This window comes from Silurus aristotelis, assembly GCF_946808225.1.
Source record: "Silurus aristotelis genome assembly, chromosome: 7".
Lineage (NCBI taxonomy): Eukaryota > Metazoa > Chordata > Actinopteri > Siluriformes > Siluridae > Silurus > Silurus aristotelis.
In genome coordinates, this window is record NC_139580.1 from 1016416 (window position 1) to 1036927 (window position 20512).

The 20512-nt window shown below is 42.4% G+C and overlaps 2 protein-coding genes, 1 long non-coding RNA gene and 1 gene segment (V, D, J or C); 2 read left to right on the forward strand and 2 right to left on the reverse strand.

The window, feature by feature from the left end:
- LOC310728883 (immunoglobulin kappa light chain-like) overlaps positions 1–20512 on the reverse strand; it is a 134681-nt gene that overhangs the window by 3865 nt on the left and 110304 nt on the right. Inside the window, exons 3-4 of one of the 2 annotated variants that reach the window (XM_083546745.1) lie at positions 9359–9396; positions 8045–8520 (exon numbers count right to left, since the gene is read on the reverse strand). The exons of the other annotated variant lie outside the window; for it this stretch is intronic. Coding sequence (XP_083402871.1) covers positions 8207–8520; positions 9359–9396 — 352 coding nt within the window. The 3' untranslated portion in view covers positions 8045–8206. Of the gene's footprint in view, positions 1–8044; positions 8521–9358; positions 9397–20512 lie in introns of those variants that run through there. 2 annotated transcript variants of the gene reach the window in all.
- Positions 9359–20512, forward strand: part of LOC310728877 (cathepsin K-like) — a 62023-nt gene continuing 50869 nt past the window's right edge. For all 3 annotated transcript variants that reach the window (XM_083546734.1, XM_083546736.1, XM_083546735.1), the window contains exon 1: positions 9359–9533. In XM_083546734.1, coding sequence (XP_083402860.1) covers positions 9414–9533 — 120 coding nt within the window. In that variant the 5' untranslated portion in view covers positions 9359–9413. The remainder of the gene's footprint in view (positions 9534–20512) is intronic.
- On the reverse strand, positions 14981–16132 carry LOC310728903. Its single transcript, XR_014534379.1, has 2 exons — positions 16074–16132; positions 14981–15456 (listed from the first exon to the last, which is right to left on the reverse strand). It is a non-coding gene; the product is annotated as an uncharacterized lncRNA (long non-coding RNA).
- Positions 16269–17275, forward strand: LOC310728889 (putative non-functional immunoglobulin kappa variable 6D-41). The segment is given in 2 exons: positions 16269–16405; positions 16490–17275.

Consider the following 20512-nt stretch of genomic DNA (forward strand, 5'->3'; position numbering starts at 1 on the left):
TGGTTATAATGCTTGTATATGTACAGCATATAATATATATATTTATATATGTAAACAAATGTACAGTGAATAAATATAAAGGTTATAGCAGTGCAGAGATGTGTGGATATTGTTGAAAAGTACAAGTAAATATTTATAAGTTTATGGCATTGAAAAAAAAAGCACTAAATATATATATATATATATTTGTCAGGAAGCGGCAGGACATGATGCAAGGCCAGATTGTTCTGTCAGTAACTACGGGTGAGTGGGTGTGTAGAGACTGGGACGGAGGAGCCAAATGCTGGATGTGACGGGGAATAAGGAAAATGTATGTGTAATTTATGTGTGTTATAACACATTGTTCATCACCAAACTGTTCTTGGATGGTTGGAAGAAGTTCCTCTCTGAGGATGTTTTTAGCACTGTTATTTATTCATGGCTATGCGTTTAAGCAAAATTTGTGCGTGCCTTCCCTTGGCTGAGAAGAAACTCCACACATGAATGGTTTTAGGATGTTTTACTGTTGGTATGCCACAGTACTGATGTTAGTGCTCACCTTTTCTCCTCCAGACAAGCTTTTCCCCTAACCAATTGGAAAGAGGATTCATCAGAGAAAATGACTGTACCCCAGTCCTCAGCAGTCCAATCCCTGTACCTTTTGCAGAATTTCAGTCTGTCCCTGATGTTTTTCCTGAAGAGAAGTGGTTTCTTCACTGCTCTTCTTGACACCAGGACATCCTCCAAAAGTCTTCTCCTCACTGTGTGTCCTTAAGCTCTGCGCTGAAGGTTTCTCCATACTGCAGCTGAATCAACTTTATTCAGACTTTGTAGAAAATTAATATTTGTGTCATTTTTAAAACATTTTGCCATGGCTGTATTGTCTGCCAGATGTTGCTAGCATGCTAACTAAATGCTGGAGAGAATGCTGCAATAGATGTGGATGAGGAGGAAACAAGCTGGACATTTCTCCTGATCTGCAGGTACATAGTCCTTTATAGTCCTTCAGCTAGTACATGCAACACTCTCAGAAATCACATAGACTTAGCACACCAAGTTAAACTACTAAATAGATTAAGCCCATCATTGTTTTGTCCTTGCTAGCTAAATAGTTTTCAGAGTCACCAGACTATACATTAATCCAGATGGCTGAAACTTTCACAGTGTTATGACTGCGCTAAATCTTATTGTCAAATACCTCTGGCAAGTGATGCAAAACCCAAATCTGCATTCAGCACCTACTACTTGGAGTTGACAGGAAAGTTTGCTCTGATCTCCATCACTGCACCTCAACATCTGTCATAAATGGACATTCGGTGGCACCCAGATGAGGATGAGGTTCCCTCTTGAGTCTGGTTCCTCTCAAGGTTTCTTCCTTCTGCATCTCAGGGAGTTTTTCCTTCACCACAGTCTCCACCTTGTTCATGACTTGTTCATCAGGGAGAAACTTACACTTATAAAGAACATCTTCATTTTTATCTCCACATTATTCTGTGTAAAGCTGCTCTGAGACAATGTTCATTATTAAAAACGCAATACAAATAAAATTAATAATAATAATCATATACCTGAGAGTTGTGATTATTTCTCCTCTTTAGATGATCTAAAATAGAATAGAATAGCCTTTATCTGTCACACATTCATTACAGCACAGGAAAATTCGTTTTTCCTGTATCCCAGCTTGCTCAGAAGCTGGAGTCAGCCATGATTCGGAGCCCCTGGAGAACAGAGGGTTAAGGGCCTTGCTCAAGGGACCAAGAGTGGCAGCATCAAATCAGTTTTCATATTGAAAATACTTAAAATGGCTTTAATCCGTTCCAACCCTCAAAATGACAGTGTGTGTGTGTGTGTGTGTGTGTGTGTGTGGAGGGGGGTAGAGGCAATAAGCGGAGGCGGAGTGAAAACTCGTTTTTTACTATCACTCCTGTACACTACGTATACCTAAACTTTACAATTTGTACTTTTTCTTCTTTGCTTATCCTAATTTTCGTCACAATCTTCGCTTTCTGGCTTCACTACGCCATCTAGCAGCGGCGTCTCGAGCTCGTACCTAAATTTTTTGCTCACGTAACGAAGCAAAAAATTGACCGAGTGACCACACATACCTCGGAAAACTCGTACATTAATGCACTTGTAGGTCAAGTTACCACTGTAGTTGTGAAAGGAAGGAGGAAGACAGTGAACAATTACATTCTTGGTCGGCTACTGTTTAAATAACAAGCCATTGTAGCGTGTTGAGTCTGGGTGATGGGAGAGCTCGCTAACTCCAGTTACAACAGAAATCATATAAGCACAGACAGGTTTCCAAAACTCGTGCTTTTTTATTTTTCTTGGCAACAGCGTTACGGGTTAGTCAAAGTAACTTAGAAATGAGCATCAGAAAATAATAAGGACATATTCCTCAGTCTCACATGCACATGCTATTCCCAAAATACCGCTTTGTTCCTCCTAATAGAAGTGCAACATATTGCATTTAGTGTCTTTCGTTAAAGCCTGTGTAAAGTTCATTAGTTTCAGTGTAGCCTGCGGCTTATAGACAGGTGCAGCTTCATTCATTTTCTACCGCTCATCCGTAATCCGGGTCGCGGGGGCAGCAGTCTAAGCAAGCCCCCGCCTTCGACTGCTGCCCAATCCTCACAGCACCGTCCCTTACGGTCCCTCCTGCAGGTGGTGAGCCCACGGGAAGGCGGCCCCACGCCACGGACCTTGATATTTCCCTCGTAAGGGACCTCCGGAGCATAGAGGATTAAGGGCCCGAAGGTGGCAGCCTGGCAATACCGGGGCTTGAACCCCTAACCTTTCGATCGACAACCCAGCGCCTTAACCGCTGGAGCCACCACTCCCCCTCAGGTGCAGCTTATTTATGTTAAAAATAAAAATCTTTGTCAAATTCAGTGGGTGCGGTTTATAGTCCGGAAATTATGGTAGTAAACTGTCAGCACATTTTCTCTGACTAGTTTCCACTCAAGTTGATGTCCATGGACCATGAACTCAATGAGTCGACTAATTGCAGAATTTTGCATTTCAGGTGCAGCACCAAGCACAGGTTCCACTAGATTGCATTTCATAGAGGTACAATCACTGGGCACAAACTCTCAGTGCAGAAAACATGACATTTACATTTACATTTACATTTGCGGCATTTATCAGACGCCCTAATCCAGAGCGACGTACAAAAGTGCTTTAAATCTCTAGTAAATAATAAATCTACACTGTACACAAGATTACAAACTTAATATAAATATAACTAGAATTCTACAAACTTGGAAAGTGCTAAATTAGGTATTTCAGGAAGAGGTAGGTTTTCAGTCTTTGTTTGAAGATAATCAGTGACTCTGCTGTACGGACGTCTAGGGGAAGTTTATTCCACCACCCCGAAACAGAACAGAGAAGAGCCTTGAAGTGTACTTACCACTCATTCTGAGAGAAGGTGGTACCAGTGGAGCAGTGCTGGAGGACCTCAGACAGCGCAGTGCAGTGCGAGATGTGATGAGGTCACTGAGGTAAGATGGTGCTGGTCCATTTTTGGCCTTGTAGGCAAGCATCAGTGTTTTGAATCTGACACGTGCAGCTACTGGAAGCCAGTGAAGGGAGCGCAGCAGTGGGGTGGTGTGGGAAAACTTGGGCTGATTAAACACAAGCCGTGCAGCTACGTTTTGGATCATTTGCAGTGGACGAATAGCATTCAGGGGAAGACCTGCCAGCAGACAGTTGCAGTAGTCAAGTATTGAAATGACAAGAGACTGAACAAGCACCTGGGCAGCCTGTATGGACAGAAATTGTCGAATCCTTTGGATGTTATAGAGAAGAAATCGACAAGAACGAGCAACATTAGCGACATGTGGGAAAAAAGACAGTTCATTGTCCATAGTTACCCCAAGGTTACGAGCAGTGGCTGAAGGGGAGAGCAGAGAGTCATGAAGTGTTATCTGGAGATCTTTAGTTTAGAGTTTTAGTTGGTGAGCACTCATCCATAAAGATATGTCTGACAAGCATGCTGAGATCCGAGCGGAAGCTGTGGTATCTGATGGAGGGAAAGAAAAGATTAGTTGAGTGTCATCTGCATAGCAGTGATAAGAAAACCCATGTGAGGATATGACTTCACCAATGGAGTGGGTATAGAGGGAGAAAAGGAGGGGACCAAGTACAGAGCCTTGTGGGACACCAGTGGTGAGTCTGCACTGGGCAGATGTGGATCCCCTCCATGTTACCTGGTATGAGCGACCTTCCAGGTAGGAAGCAAACCATTTCCATGCTGTTCCGCAGATACCAAGGCTCTTGAGGGTTGACAAAAGTGTCTTGTGGTTGACTGTGTCAAATGCTGCTGAAAGGTCCAGGAAGATAAGTACAGATGACAGCTTGGCTGACCGAGCAGCATGCAGTTTCTCAGAAACAGCAAAAAGGGCTGTCTCTGTGGAATGTGCCGCTTTGAACCCAGACTGGTTCGGATCATGGAGGTTGTTCTGTGAGAGACAGACAGACAGTTGGTTAAAAACAGTGCGTTAGAGAGATTTAGAAAGAAAGGAGAGAAGTGATACCGGTCTGTAGTTGTTGATGTCTGATGGATCCAGAGCAGGTTTCTTCAAGATAGGAATGACCCTTGCTTGCTTGAAGGTAGTTGGTACATAGCCAGATGTTAATGACCCATTGATGATTGTGGAGATGAAGGGCAGGAGATCTTGCGTGATGGTCTGGAGTGTAGTTGAAGGGATTGGATCCAGAGGACAGGTGGTGGGATTGCAAGATCGGATGACTTGCAGTATCTCATGTTCTGTTAAGGTTGAGAAGCTTGACAGAGACGTAGTGGATTGTTGGCTGTGTTGTGTAGTCATTGTTGGAGAGGAAGTGAAGGTCTGGCAGATTTTCTTAATCTTCTCATCATAGAAGGAGGCAAAGTCATTAGCAGTCAGGGAGGATGGAGCAGGTGCAGCAGGGGGTTAAGTAGAGAAGAGAAGATGTTGTGAAGCTTACGAGGATCTTGTGCAGAGGCCTCAAGCTTTTCCTTGTAGAAGGCAGTTTTGGCAGAAGTCACCTTCAAAGAAAATTTTGGTCAGGAGTGCACAGTAAGATGAGAGGTCTACATCAAGTTGTGATTTTTTCCACTACCTCTCTGCAGATCTGAGCTCTCGTCGACTGCTGCGCAAAACTTCTGACAGCCACGGTGTTGGACAAGAAGACTTCTTGGGTCTTGTAGTCAAGGGGCAAAAGAGGTCCATGGTTGAGGAAAGGGATGAGAGGAAGGAGTCCGTAGCAACGTCTAAGGGTAGAGAGGAAAAGGAGTCAGGGTCAGGAAGAGATGAAAGAGTACAGGAAGTTACAGTGGAGGGAGAGATAGAGTGAAGGTTAGGACGGATAATAGAGACATGTAAATTATTTTTTAGGTTGAATAGGAAGAATGATTAAAAAGGAAACCAGGTGATGATCAGAGATTGGAAGTGGAGTGGCAGTCATGTCTGTAGCTGGAGTAGGGCGGGTGAAAACCAGGTCCAGGACATTTCCTCCCTTGTGTGTTGGAGGGCAGCTGTTAAATGTCAAGGAGAAGGTATTCAGAAAAGGCAAGAGGCAAGATGACTGAAGTTTGTCGGATGGGAGGTTGAAGTCACCAAGAACTGTCAGAGGGGTGCTGTCAGAGGGGAAAGTACTGAGGAGCGTGTCCATCTCTTCTAGGAAGTCTCCAAGAGGACCAGAAGGGCGGTAGATGACAATGATGAAAAGGTTGATTGGAGAGGGAACTGACACTGCATGAAATTCAAAAGAAGACATGGTTAAATGAGACAAAGGGAGAGGTGTGAAACACCATCTCCGTGATAAAAGTAGACATGTACCACCACCTCTACCGGTTTCTCTTGGTGAGTGAGAGAAAGCATAGGCCGAAGACAGAGCAGCTGGTGTAGCAGTGTTCTGTGGGGATATCCAGGTCTCAGTAAGTGCCAGAAAGTCAAAGGAGTAGTGGGAAGCCAAGCCAGTGATAAAGTCAGCTTTCCTTACAGCTGACTGGCAATTCCAGAGCCCACCTACCACCCCTGTTTGAGATTGGGACAACAGGGGAGGGTAGATGAGGTTACATGACATGAGGTCTGCATTTAGACGGTTGTTCTGTAACTACTAGTTCAACGGTAAAAGACCTGGGAGTTATTTTAGACAGCAACTTATCTTTTAAAAATCACATCAATCAAGTTACAAAAACAGCCTTCTTTCACCTTAGAAATATTTCTAAGCTAAGAAATATGTTATCTATATCTGATGCAGAGAAGCTCGTCCATGCGTTTATGACCTCTAGAATAGACTACTGTAATGCATTACTAGGTGGATGTCCTGCATCATTAATAAACAAGCTTCAGTTAGTTCAGAATGCAGCAGCAAGAGTTCTTACTAGGTCAAGAAAATACGATCATATAACCCCAATCTTATCGTCCCTACATTGGCTTCCTATTAAGTTTCGAATAGACTACAAACTACTGCTACTCACTTATAAAGCACTAAATGGTTTGGCTCCCATGTATCTATCCAGTCTCTTAACACGCTACAATCCGTCACGCTCCCTGAGATCTCAAAACTCTGGACTTCTAGTAGTTCCTAGAATAGCAAAGTCCACTAAAGGCGGTAGAGCATTTTCACATTTAGCTCCTAAACTCTGGAATAGTCTTCCTGACAGTGTTCGGGGTTCAGATACACTCTCCCAGTTTAAGTGTAGATCTTTTTAGCAAAGCCTACACATAACACACATCACACACATCACATCACAACCTTGTGCTCCAGAATATATGATCACATGCACATTATCAACTTGTGCTGTTAATATCATGAACAGCAGCTACGCTAATTCCTCTTCACTGCTTCTCTCTCTCTCCCCATCCCGAGGCATCCTGAGGTTTGGCCAGCTCCAGTCACGTCCCACCTCATGAAGATTATGGACCTATGGATGATCATGGAGAAGTAGATGCCGAGTGTTTAAAGGCCCTGGCATGGAGAAGCTGATGCTGGATCTATGATGATCACAAATTGTTCTGTATTGTTGAAAGATTTATGACCAAACTCTTGATGTCACCCATATGAGGATGGGTTCCCCTTTGAGTCTGGTTCCTCTCAAGGTTTCTTCCTCATATCATCTAAGGGCATTTTTCCTTGCCACTGTCGCCACGGCTGCTCATCAGGGACAAACGCACACCATTCACCTTCACTGTTGTTTTCTGTAAAGCTGCTTTGAGACAATGTCTGTTGTGAAAAGCGCTATACAAATAAACTTGATTTGACTTGACTTGAGGTGCAGGGTTGTGGGTTGATGGAAATTGCTGTGATGGTGGTCCTTCATTGTGAGTATAAAAGAGCACAAAGGACATATAAAGGTGCCTACGTTTTATCATAATGCAAAGATCTATCTGATATTTTTTTATTCTATTTGCCAGAAATTGATCACAGCACTGGATGAAATCACTCTATGAAAGATAATGCAATACTATACGTACAAAGTGGGAAATCTCTTTAGTGTTTTATGGAATTTCAACATAAACAGTGTGCATGTAAATACAGATAAGGTTTTATCAGTCTCATATTATTTACTTTAATTTTTTTTTTTTTAACCGATGATCCAAATCTTTACTTTTTTAAATGTAAATTTCCAAATGCCACAGTAGTTTCAGAAGAGAAAAAAGAATGAATGCAGAGGTAGAAAAAAAAAATTAATTTAATTCTGACATCATGCAGGAATAGATGAAGATCAGAGCGTTTCATACTGTTAATATAAAATGTGTGCAGTGTCACTTTCCTCAACCATAAATCCTGCACTGAAGAAAGACATGAACGCAGCTTCCTGCTCCACACCCAGATAAACACCCAGAGTCACACTGAAGCAGGAAATCAGAGAGCAGTGTAGAGGAAGTGAGATTTCCATGGAGACGACTGAGTGATTCTGTTTCTCCCAGAATAGAGCAGAACTTTCACCAGATGTTCAACTTCCTTCAGCCAAACTCAGTGAAGCACAACACACAGCACTGAATCTCCAGCTAAACACACTCTCTCATCACACTGATAATGACTATTAACTCGAATAAAAGAACACACAATGTCCAAAATGAAGCTTTATTTCAGCAGAGCAAAACTACAGGAAGAGCAACAGGACAGTGAAGAGAGGAAAGACAGAAATGTCAGCATTGTGTAGAATTGAAACTCGATTGTAGATGGATGTGTGAGCAGCTCAGTGTTCAATTCTATCTTGGAGCTGTTGGTCTTAACACTGGCTCTTTCTGAACGTGAGCGGATGATGGACACCACCATGGGAGACGGTACAGACAAACTCCTCCCCCTTTTCCCAGAGTTCTTTGCTGAGGGTCAGGGTGCTGCTGCGTGTGTAACCGTCCTTCTTGTGTTCTTCTGGGCTGGTCAGAACCCCGTCCTTCACCTCTGAGCCGTCCACCGTCCACCTCACCAGCGCCCCCTGTGGAGAGTAAGCAGACAGCAGGCAGAGCAGCGAGGCCGATCTGTCAGACGGCTGCAGAGAGGAGGGAGGGAGCAGAGACACGGAGGGCTTCACCGTGGGACCGGCTGGAGACCACAAACACACAATAAACACACATTTACACACAGTTACACAACATTTACTCATTACTGCTTATTCACATTACTGCAGTTCAGTAGAACTTCTCAGCAGGAGAACATTTACTCATTACTGCTTATTCAGAGTTCAGACTGGAACCATTAATGTGTGTTTAGTAATCAGTGCAGTGATCCACACTGTTCTCACATCACTGCAGTTCAGTAGAAACATCTGGAAGCTTCTACGACCTTCAGCAGCATCTATAAACTCTACCTATAGACATGAATACAGTTCCTAACTCTAAATGAACAGAGACACATGGGGGAACTACAAGTTAGAAGCAGCTTTAGTGAAGAAACATCAGTCCATTTGGTTTAAATTTCACTAAGAAACAAAGAGAACATGTGGAAGCCATCAGCTTTAACTCCACACCATAATCCATCTTCTATCTGATTTAGTCTTCACCCAGTTCTATTCAGTAACTGCACCCAATAGTCCCACTGTATTCCAACACTCAAACACTCAGTGAGTTTATTCTGTAAATGTTCTGAACTCCAGTAGAGACAAAACTGGAAACTCTGCAGCAGCACTTCATTAAAATTAATCACTAAATACTGAAATCAAAGTGACTTTAAAAAGCAGAAACAACTGGATTTATTCTGTCAATTTTATTAAATATAATCAGCAAAAGGAACAAACAAATAAAAAATATATATTTTGCTATTTAGAATACAATTTATTACACAAAATGTTCATTTCCACTGTCAACTTTTTTTTTTAATTATAAAATGAATAATAAAAATAAGTTCAAGAATTTTTGTGAATATAAATAAATTTGTCACTTACTTTTCACGATCAGTTTGGTTCCTCCACCGAAAGTGAGCCACAGTGATACATTCTAATGAAACTGTCGTACAAAAACCTCTGTTACACTACAGTGACCACACACACACACACACACACACACACACACACACACACACACACACACACACACACACACACACACACACACACAGTTGTGGTATTTACATATGTGTGTGTGTGACTGCTGCACACACTTTAAGAGCTGTAGTGCTGATCAGAGTGTGTTCAGTCCTTTCAGAGCCACTGACACGCAGCACAATGATGATGGTACTGATTCTACTGCTGGGGACACTGGGACTCCTCGCTCACCGTGAGACTCTCTTTACTTTTATTATTCCTACAAATCATCACATCACTCTCACACTCATTACTACATTTGTTTCCATTATTCAACTCTGCATCCTTTTCTTTAGAGTCCTTTGGGGAAATCGTCCTGACTCAGTCTCCAGGATCTCAGACTGTTTCTCCAGGAGACTCTGTTACTCTCAGCTGTACAACCAGTCAGAGTGTTGGCAGTTACCTTCACTGGTACCTGCAGAAACCTGGAGAAGCTCCTAAACTCCTGATCTATTATGCAACTTCTCGTCAGTCTGGGATTCCAGATCGTTTCAGTGGCAGTGGATCTGGTACACAGTTTAGTCTAAAAATCTCTGGAGTTCAGTCTGAAGATGCAGGAGATTATTACTGTCAGCAGGGTAGCAGCACTCCGTACACACAGTGTTATAGCACCGTACAAAAACCTCCCTCAGCTGTAGAGGAAGTGCTCTGAGTCAGAAACACACACTGATCTGAGAACAGCTGCAGAGCTGCTAAAGCTGCACTCCACTGAACATCATCAAACATCTTCAGCTTTAATAAATAATCATTAAAACACTCCACCCAGCAGATACACACTCCATCACTGGAGATAATCATGAGAAGATGTGTAACAGTGTTAGATTTGTATAATGTCCAAACTAAACTTATTTCTAAGCACACAGAATTGCACACATGATCTTCAATTTAATGTAGATAACAGACAAATATATACACACACTGCAAAAAATCTGAGCTAAGACTTTTCCTGATTGGGTAAGAAGACATAATAACCGGAGATGTGTGAGTCCAGATGAAGACTTCCTGTATACATTACATACTCACATTGTAAAGACCCTATAGACACTGAACAGACAACATAGGAATGTGTTTAGAGAACCAGTTTTAAGCCCATCTTAACACTAACACTTATACATTAGGAATTTGATATATTTGTGTTTATCTGTGTTTCCTTTATTCTGATTATTTACTGAACTAAAAGAGCAGACAGTCAGATCCTGTCAGAGCATCTGGTAATCAAAGACAAATAGATTTATAAAGAAAATAGTAAATTTTGAGCTTCATGAGACAAAAACAAGAATAATTTATTCATTTTTACCAGAAAAGGAAAATATTTTATTTAGTTTACACAAACCTACATCAGTGACCATGTGTGAATCTGACTGTAACATTTATTACCAAAGCTGAGTTCATTTTCTCATTTAGCCCAAACCATGACGTAATGACAAGATCAACTAAATCTTTTGGTCCAACTTTAATCAGAACTAAAGTCCATTATTTATTTTCCATAATTTTATTTATTTTCCATAATTTTACAAAACATAATTATCAGAAAGTGTCCTAAGACCATATTGAAAATATCCACTTTGCAGTTTTAAAATGAAGAGTTACCTGGAGTCCAAAAATGAACCAGCAACTCATCAACACATGGAAGAAGGAAGGAGCCCTTTATCATAACTTCATTCACTCTTCTGAACTTGACACAAAAATATCAGCTGTCAGTTTCTTTATAAAGAATTTCACAGGTTAAACTCGAGTTTTCTGATGGCTGAATCACTCCCACGGCTTTCATCTATTCCAAACACTGATTGCCTGGTGGAAGGCAACCACTGTGCATGGTGTCTGAAGGAAGATGCATTTGATATTTATACATTGTAGCACCAGATGTGTCTGACCAACATCAATAGATGAGATCAGAAAGAGTGCATTGTGTCACTCTATAAAATTCTCCAGCTTTAGTTTCTGATGCTTTTCAGGAAACTGGCTACTGTTACCTTAAGCTCCATACTAGGGAGATATGGTGAGATGCCCATGTATTGTTACTGGGAACCGGAAACATAACATGGTAATACATCAGCACAAACCACTTCCCAAGAGTGAGAGGAAATGTAAAACAGCCACCATGCAATGTAGAAAACTCAGAAATCAGGAATATAATTAGTTACATTCAGTAACAGTCACCAGGGCAAAATGGGCAGTCAATCTTTTTTCTTATCAGAGATTTAGAAATAGTGATGTTGGAGCTGGTGTAATGAAAGGCTTGTACAGATTGAATATCAACTGACAGCAAAGCCTGCAAAGAAGTGACCTGTTCCAACCAATTTTCACATCTTCATTAAATGGAGCATAGCCATAGTGAGATGAAATCATGCACTTGTTGACATTTGAACTTCTTAAACTGTTGCCATACTTTCTTGGGTCTGGACCTGATGCAGTACTACAAAACTATAGACATGGCTTCTTTGTGCATTTAACAAAATCTACTGTAAGTCATCATCTAAAGCACTTTTGAACTGAGCTCAGTTTTATTTCATATATTAATCTCAGCCTAACTCTGATCTTTCTTTTACAGTGCATCTGTGTTTTAGGTCCATTCCAGCTTGTTGTCTGTGTGGAGAATCCACTCACATGTCCAGTATCTTATCACTGATCAGTGCAGGTCATATAGTGTTGAAAGCACTGGAGAACATAATCCAAGATGGTGTCGGTGCGGTCGGCTGCCGTTGTGACTGCTCCAACTACACTTTATTATTTTTTTTTTTTTATTTATATACATATCTACCTTTTTTTTATATAAAAGATGGCCATCATTAGATATAGCAGAGCTATTGGTATACAATCCACTCACTTTTTGCACTTTTCAACAGTAGACAGTGAAATTAAACAATGTTTCCCCAGGACCAAGGTGCTTCAGCAAACACATCAATTAACAAAGGAAACACAAGTAACACAGAAGTGCACAAAACTTTACAATAATACATAACTAACAACACAAAGTGCACATGTGCAACATTCAGTGAATAAAAAAAGACATGAGACAGGAGAAACAGTAACACTGTAGTACCAACAAGTGCAGTGGGTTGTGCAAGAAGGATTGTCTATATACAGTATATAGATGAAGGTTGCATGTAAACATACAGTACAGACTACTGTGCAATAAGGATTGTCAATCCCAAACCCAATCGGTCTTGCGATCCGAGACAGTGCAGTTACCAAACCAGGCAGTGATGCAGCTGCTCAGGATGCTTTCCATGGTCTCTCTGTAGAAGGTTGTGAGGATGTGTGGTGGAAGCTGTCCCTTTCTTTGTTTTTAAACCTGGACCAATGTTTGCTGAGCGAGATCCTGAGGAAGAACAAAGGACTGTACAGGTGCCCATGGGAGAAAAGGGCCAGCATCAGGAACAGGCTGAGGGCATGCACACACACACACACACACACACACACACACACCGCTCCCTTAAATAGTATCCTATTAGCCAACATGCAGTCTCTATAAAACAAGCTCAATGACCTAAGGGACAATGGTTAAGTTCCAGATGGACATTCGGGCCAAGCTTACAGTATTGGACCACGCCATCCAGCCGGACAATTTTTTCTCGGTTTGCTGCATGGACAGAACAATGGAGTCGGGGAAGTCAATGGGAGGTGGAGTGTGCAGCTTTGTGCGCACAAAGTCGTCGAATCCCATATGACGCCGAGATAGGTGGTTCTCTGTAGTGGAGAAAGCATGCTCTTCCTGGCATTCAGTTGAAACCCAAAAACCTTCATGTGGCCGAGAATGACATCTCGATGCCGGACCGCTTACTGCTCTGATCGAGCTAATATCAAACAGTGGCCAATATAGTTGAGGATGCGGATGCCCTAAAGCCTCAGGAAGACCAGAGACGCATCGAGACAGTTTGTGAAGGTGTGAGGTGAGAGGGCATGGCCAAATGGAAGAACCTGATACTGGTAAGTTTCGGCCCTGAAAGTAAATCTCAGGACCTTTTTGTGAGAAGGAAAAATGGATACATGAAAGTACACATCCTTTAGATTTACCATGACAAACCAGTCCTCGGATCTGATTTGAGAAACGACCTGCTTAAGGGTCAGCATCCTGAACCTAAGTCTCATGAGTGAGTGGTTCAGCTGACGTAGATCCAAAATAGGACGCAGCCCACCGTCCTTTCTGGGAACTATGAAGTACTGGCTGTAGAACCCGGACTCTAGTTCTGATGACCTCCTTCCTCAGAAGAGTGTTAACTTTTCAGTCCATGACCAGGGCCTGCTCGGTTTCCACCAGAGTGGGAAGAAATGAATCGAGTAGCCTAGCTCTACAGTGGGCAGGACTGAGACACATCTGGCAGAGCTTTCCAGGCTGCCAGGAAGTCACTGAGGGGTATCGGTATCTCAAGACTGACCTCTGTTGTGCCTAGAGTTGTTCAGTGCCCTGAAGTGACTATAGGGGGTGGCAAGGTCTCCTGGACCACTACAAGACGGGGTGGAGACTGAGGAGGATGCTCGCTGGAGCTGACCATGCCCTGAAGCACATCCATTTATTTATTTATTTTATTATTTTTTTTTTTTACCACAAAGAGTAAGAGCACACCCCTCGAGGAGTGCTCTCCGAGAGTGGAGTGATCGCATGAAAATGCAAACAGAATGCGTGTGGCACAATATGCGCAAATCATGCACAGAATGTGCAGAGAATCTTTTCTGAAAGTACGCAGAATGTGCGCAGCCAGCTCCCTCAGGAACCGACCGAGCTCTGCCCGTAACTCCATTAGCTGCTCAAATCTATCTATCTACCAATCAGGGCTCTATCTGAGCTATATGGGTCAGCAACATGTTCTGTTTTTGCTTGAATCTTGAAAGCAGTGTTCATCATCAGCGATTGTAACCCATGTTTTGATTCACTTCTACAATTTTAAACAATAACAAAACAAAAAATGTTACTCTAATTCTTGCTCTTTCATGTAAATACCGTTTTTTCCAACATGTTGGTGCCATTGTGTTCTTTTCTCATGATGTCAGTAGTCCAGTGATTAATTATTTCCAATCCACCAACAACTCGTACCATTCTTTTAACACACTACTTTATCCGGGCTAATCCAAAGGGGTGAAAGAATCGTCTGGATAATATTCTGTTAATTATTTTAAAGCTTTATTTGTTTAATTCAATGATTTATGTGACTTCACACGTGCAGCTGTTCCATAGATTAAAATTACTGTGAGATTAACAGATACTTAATTAACCAAAAAATAAAGATGTTTTCTGAAACCCAGTGTAGATTGTCAGATGTGTCAGGTTTAAAGAGGAAATGAATCAGAAACTGAGAGCAGTTTACATAATCAAATGGCCGAGTGATTCTGTTTCTCCCAGAATAGAGCAGAACTTTCACCAGATGTTCAACTTCCTTCAGCCAAACTCAGTGAAGCACAACACACAGCACTGAATCTCCAGCTAAACACACTCTCTCATCACACTGATAATGACTATTAACTCGAATAAAAGAACACACAATGTCCAAAATGAAGCTTTATTTCAGCAGAGCAAAACTACAGGAAGAGCAACAGGACAGTGAAGAGAGGAAAGACAGAAATGTCAGCATTGTGTAGAATTGAAACTCGATTGTAGATGGATGTGTGAGCAGCTCAGTGTTCAATTCTATCTTGGAGCTGTTGGTCTTAACACTGGCTCTTTCTGAACGTGAGCGGATGATGGACACCACCATGGGAGACGGTACAGACAAACTCCTCCCCCTTTTCCCAGAGTTCTTTGCTGAGGGTCAGGGTGCTGCTGCGTGTGTAACCGTCCTTCTTGTGTTCTTCTGGGCTGGTCAGAACCCCGTCCTTCACCTCTGAGCCGTCCACCGTCCAGCTCACCAGCGCCCCCTGCGGAGAGTAGGCAGACAGCAGGCAGAGCAGCGAGGCCGATCTGTCAGACGGCTGCAGAGTGGAGGGAGGGAGCAGAGACACGGAGGGCTTCACCGTGGGACCGGCTGGAGACCACAAACACACAATAAACACACATTTACACACAGTTACACAACATTATTATATTATTATATATTATTATGCTTATTCACAATACTGCAGTTCAGGATAACCTTTTCAGCAGGAGAACATTTACTAGTTCCTCGTTATATTGTGTAGAGACTCGGACTTTGATCAGATTTCTTCTGGGAGTGTTTTCCAGTCCTCCCAAGTTGTTGTGTTTCTTTGACATGGAATGTGATGGAAATCAGCACATCACACCACATCCACCTTTCTACACACTGTTTCTCTTTGTTTGGAGATTCAAACTCAGTACATCAGTACAATGATAGAAGACTAACAGGCACAGGATGAAGTTTTATACCATGTCCTTCACAGCACACAATATGACCTTCAGAAGCTGTGAATGTAAAAGTGCCGTGTTTCCTGAGGAACAAACTGCACACTTCTTCAGCTAACAGCTAAATCCTGATTTCTTCTTTCTTTTAGCTTTGTTTCATTTCACTCAAACTGTGTCTCAGTGTCACAATAACATGCAATATATATAAATAAAACTCTAAATTATAATTTCATCCAAATAAATAAACAAATCATTTCGTTTATATACAAAAGAGAAACTTACTGATGATCAGTTTGGTTCCTCCACTGAAAGTCCACCACAGTGATACATTCTAATGAAACTGTCGTACAAAAACCTCTGTTACACTACAGTGACCACACACACACACACACACACACACACACACACACACACACACACACACACACACACACACACACACACACACACACACACTCTTTGCATTAGCAGCTCATGCTTCAGTGCTCTGAGAGAGTTTATAGCTCTGTGACTTTAACACTTCATGACTGAAAGCTGCTGCTCAGCGACTTCACCCACAGCAACCATGAGATTCATCATCATCTTCATCTGCACACTGGCCCTCTGTACTCGAGGTAACAATGTTTTATCTTCTACTGTTCATGTGAATATGAATTATTAATGTAGGAAATGCATTTCTTCTTTTTCTTCTTTTTCAGGATCCAGAGGGCAGGTAACTGTGACTCAGAGTCCTGCAGTGAAATATGTTTCTCCAGGAGACACGCTCACAATCAGCTGTAAAACCAGTCCTGCTGTTTACCGCTATAGTGATGGAGATCAAGGAATGTTCTGGTATCAGCAGAAACCTGAAGAAGCTCCTAAACTCCTGATCAGATATGCTAAAAAGTTACAGTCAGGAGTTCCAGATCGTTTCAGTGGCAGTGGATCTGGATCTGATTTCACTCTGACCATCACAGGAGTCCAGACTGAAGATGCTGGAGATTATTACTGTCAGAGTATACATGAGATCAGTGGTAGCTTGGTGTTCACACAGTGTTAGAGATTCGTACAAAAACCTCAGTGTGTGTGACTGCTGCAGCTGGGACCTACTGCAGGTGCTGAGAGGGACCATGTGATACACCATCACATACACACACAAACACACACACACACACACACACACACACACACACACACACACACACACACACACACACACACACACACACATTATATTAATAAGCTGGCTTTGCTAAAAACACATCTGTGTGTAACATTGGAAACTAACAGAATTTTCATTTTACATTTTATTTTAGGAGTTACCATGTACAGGAGGAAAAGTAAAGTGTCTCGAACAGATCTGTTTCTGTACCGTGATAAATTCTAAATACTGATCAAAGCATTTCATGTGCAGCCCCAAAATGTATTTTAAGGCTCAAACTGCAAATGTATGAATTTCACTGCATTAGGAAACATCATATTAAATCAAGTACTATTTTAGTTTATTTACAATTACCTCAACAATTTCATCAAAACCAACAAAACTAATTTCCAATGTAAGAGATTATCTTTAAAATACAAAAAGTAGTAGATGTACCATTTATAATTCTTCTTCTTCTTTCAGCTGCTCCCATTAGGAGTCTCCACAGCAGATCATCCATCTCTATCCCCCCCTGTCCTCTACATCTGACTTTTTGACACCAACTACCTGCATGTCTTCACCACATCCATAAACCTCCTCCTTGGTCTTCCTCTTTTCCTTCTTCCTGGTGTCTCCATCCTCAGCATTCTCCTACTGATATACCCCATGTTCCTCCTCTGCACATGTCCAAACCATCTCAATCTCCCCTCCCTCACCTTGTCTCCAAAACGTCCTACATGCGCTGTCCCTCTAATAAACTCATTTCTAATCCTGTCCATCGTCATCACTCCCAACGAACATCTCAACATCTTCAGCTCTGCTACCTCCAGCTCCACCTCCTGTCTTTTACTCACTGTCTCTAATCCATACAACATCTCAGGTCTCACCACAGTCCTATAAACTTTCCCTTTCTCTCTCACAGTTACTCTTCTATCACAAATCACTCCTGCTGTCACTCTTCTCCACCCACTCCACCCTGCCTGCACTCTTTTCTTTACTTCTCTAACACACTCTCCATTACTTTACACTGTTGACCCCAGATACCTGAACTCCTCCACCTTCTCCACCTCTTCTCCCTGCAACCGCACCCCTCCACTGCCCCCCCTCTCATTCACACATACAGTGGGTACGGAAAGTATTCAGACCCCCTTAAATTTTTCACTTTTTGTTATATTACAGCCATTTGCTAAAATCATTTAAGTTCATTCTTCTTCCTCATGAATGTACACACAGCTCCCCATACTGACAGAAAAACACAGAATTGTTGACCTTTTTGCAGATTTATTAAAAAAGAAAAACTGAAATATCACATGGTCCTAAGTATTCAGACCCTTTGCTGTGACACTCATATATTTAACTCAGGTGCTCTCCATTTCTTCTGATCATCCTTGAGATGGTTCTACACCTTCATTTGAGTCCAGAAATTTTTGATTATACTGATTGGACTTGATTAGGAAAGCCACACACCTGTTTATATAAGACCTTACAGATCACAATGCATGTCAGAGCAAATGGGAATCATTAAGGTCAAAGGAACTGCCTGAAGAGCTCAGAGACAGAATTGTGGCAAGGCACAGATCTGGCCAAGGTTCCAAAAAAATTTTTGCTGCACTTAAGGTTCCTAAGAGCACAGTGGCCTCCATAATCCTCAAATGGAAGACGTTTGGGATGACCGGAACCATTCCTAGAGCTGGCCGACCGGTCAAACTGAGCTAACGGGGGAGAAGAGCCTTGGTGAGAGAGGTAAAGAAGAACCCAAAGATCACTGTGGCTGAGCTCCAGAGATGCAGTCGGGAGATGGGAGAAAGTTGTAGAAAGTCAACCATCACTGCAGCCTTTCACCAGTGGGGCTTTATAGCAGAGTGGCCCGACAGAAGCCTCTCCTCAGTGCAGGACACATGAAAACCCGCATGGAGTTCTCCAAGATGGTGAGAAATAAGATTCTCTGGTCTGATGAGACCAAAATAGAACTTTTTGGCCTTAACTCTAAGCGGTATGTGTGGAGAAAACCAGGCACTGCTCATCACCTGTCCAGTACAGTCTCAACAATGAAGCATGGTGGTGGCAGCATCATGCTGTGGGGGTGTTTTTCAGCTGCAGGGACAGGACGACTGGTTGCAATCGAGGGAAAGATGAATGCGGCCAAGTACAGGGATATCCTGGACGAAAACCTTCTCCAGAGTGCTCTGGACCTCAGACTGGGCTGAAGGTTTACCTTCCAACAAGACAATGACCCTAAGCACACAGCTAAAATAACGATGGAGTGGCTTCACAACAACTCCGTGACTGTTCTTGAATGGCCCAGCCAGAGCAATGACTTAAACCCAATTGAGCATCTCTGGAGAGACCTAAAAATAGCTGTCCACCAACGTTTACCGTCCAACCTGACAGAACTGGAGAGGATCTGCAAGGAGGAATGGCAGAGGATCCCTGAATCCAGGTGTGAAAAACTTGTTGCATCCTTCCCAAAAAGACTCCTGGCTACATTAGATCAAAAGGGTGCTTCTACTAAATACTGAGCAAAGGGTCTGAATACTTAGGACCATGTGATATTTTAGTTTTTCTTTTTTAATAAATCTGCAACAGTGTCAACAATTCTGTGTTTTTCTGTCAATATAGCGTGCTATGTGTACATTCATGAGGAAAAGAAATGAACTTAAATGATTTTAGCAAATGGCTGCAAAATAAAAAAGAGTGAAAAATTTAAGGGGGTCTGAATACTTTCCGTACCCACTGTATGTACTCTGTCTTACTCCTACTGACTTTCATTCCTCTTCTCTCCAGCGTGTACCTCCACCTCTCCAGGATCTTCTCAACCTGCTCCCTACTCTCACCACAAATCACAATATCATCTGCAAACTGTCTGACCTCGTCCGTCAACCTGTCCATCACCACTGCAAAAAGGAAAGGGCTCAGAGCCGATCCCTGATGCAGTCCAACCTCCACCTTGAACCAGTCTGTCGTTCCTACTGCACACTTCACTCCTGTCACACTGTCCTCATACATGTCCTGCACCACTCTCACATACTTCTCTGACACACCTGACTTCCTCATACAATACCACAACTCCTCTCTCCACCCTGTCGTACGCTTTCTCTAAATCCACAAACACACAATGCAACTTCTTCTGACCTTCTCTATACTTCTCCATCAACATTCTCAAAGCAAATAATGCGTCTGTGGTGCTCTTCCTCGGCATGAAACCATACTGCTGCTCACAGATGGTCACCTCTTCTCTCAGCCTGGCTTCCACTACTCTTTCCCAGAACTTCATGGTGTGACTGATCAACTTAATTCCCCTGTAGTTACTGCAGGTCTGCACATCGCCCTTATGCTTAAAGATCAGTACCAGCACACTCCTTCTCCATTCCTCAGGCATCTTCTCACCTTCCAGAATCTTGTTAAACAATTTCGTTAAAATCTCCACTGCATCGCTTCTAAACATCTCCACGCTTCTACCGTTATGTCATCTGGTCCAACCGACTTTCTATTCTTTATCCTCTTAATCTCTGCTCTCACTTCCTCCTTGCTGATCCTATCTACATCCTGCTTCACATCTCCACATCATCCAACCTTCTCTCTCTCTCATTTTCCACATTCA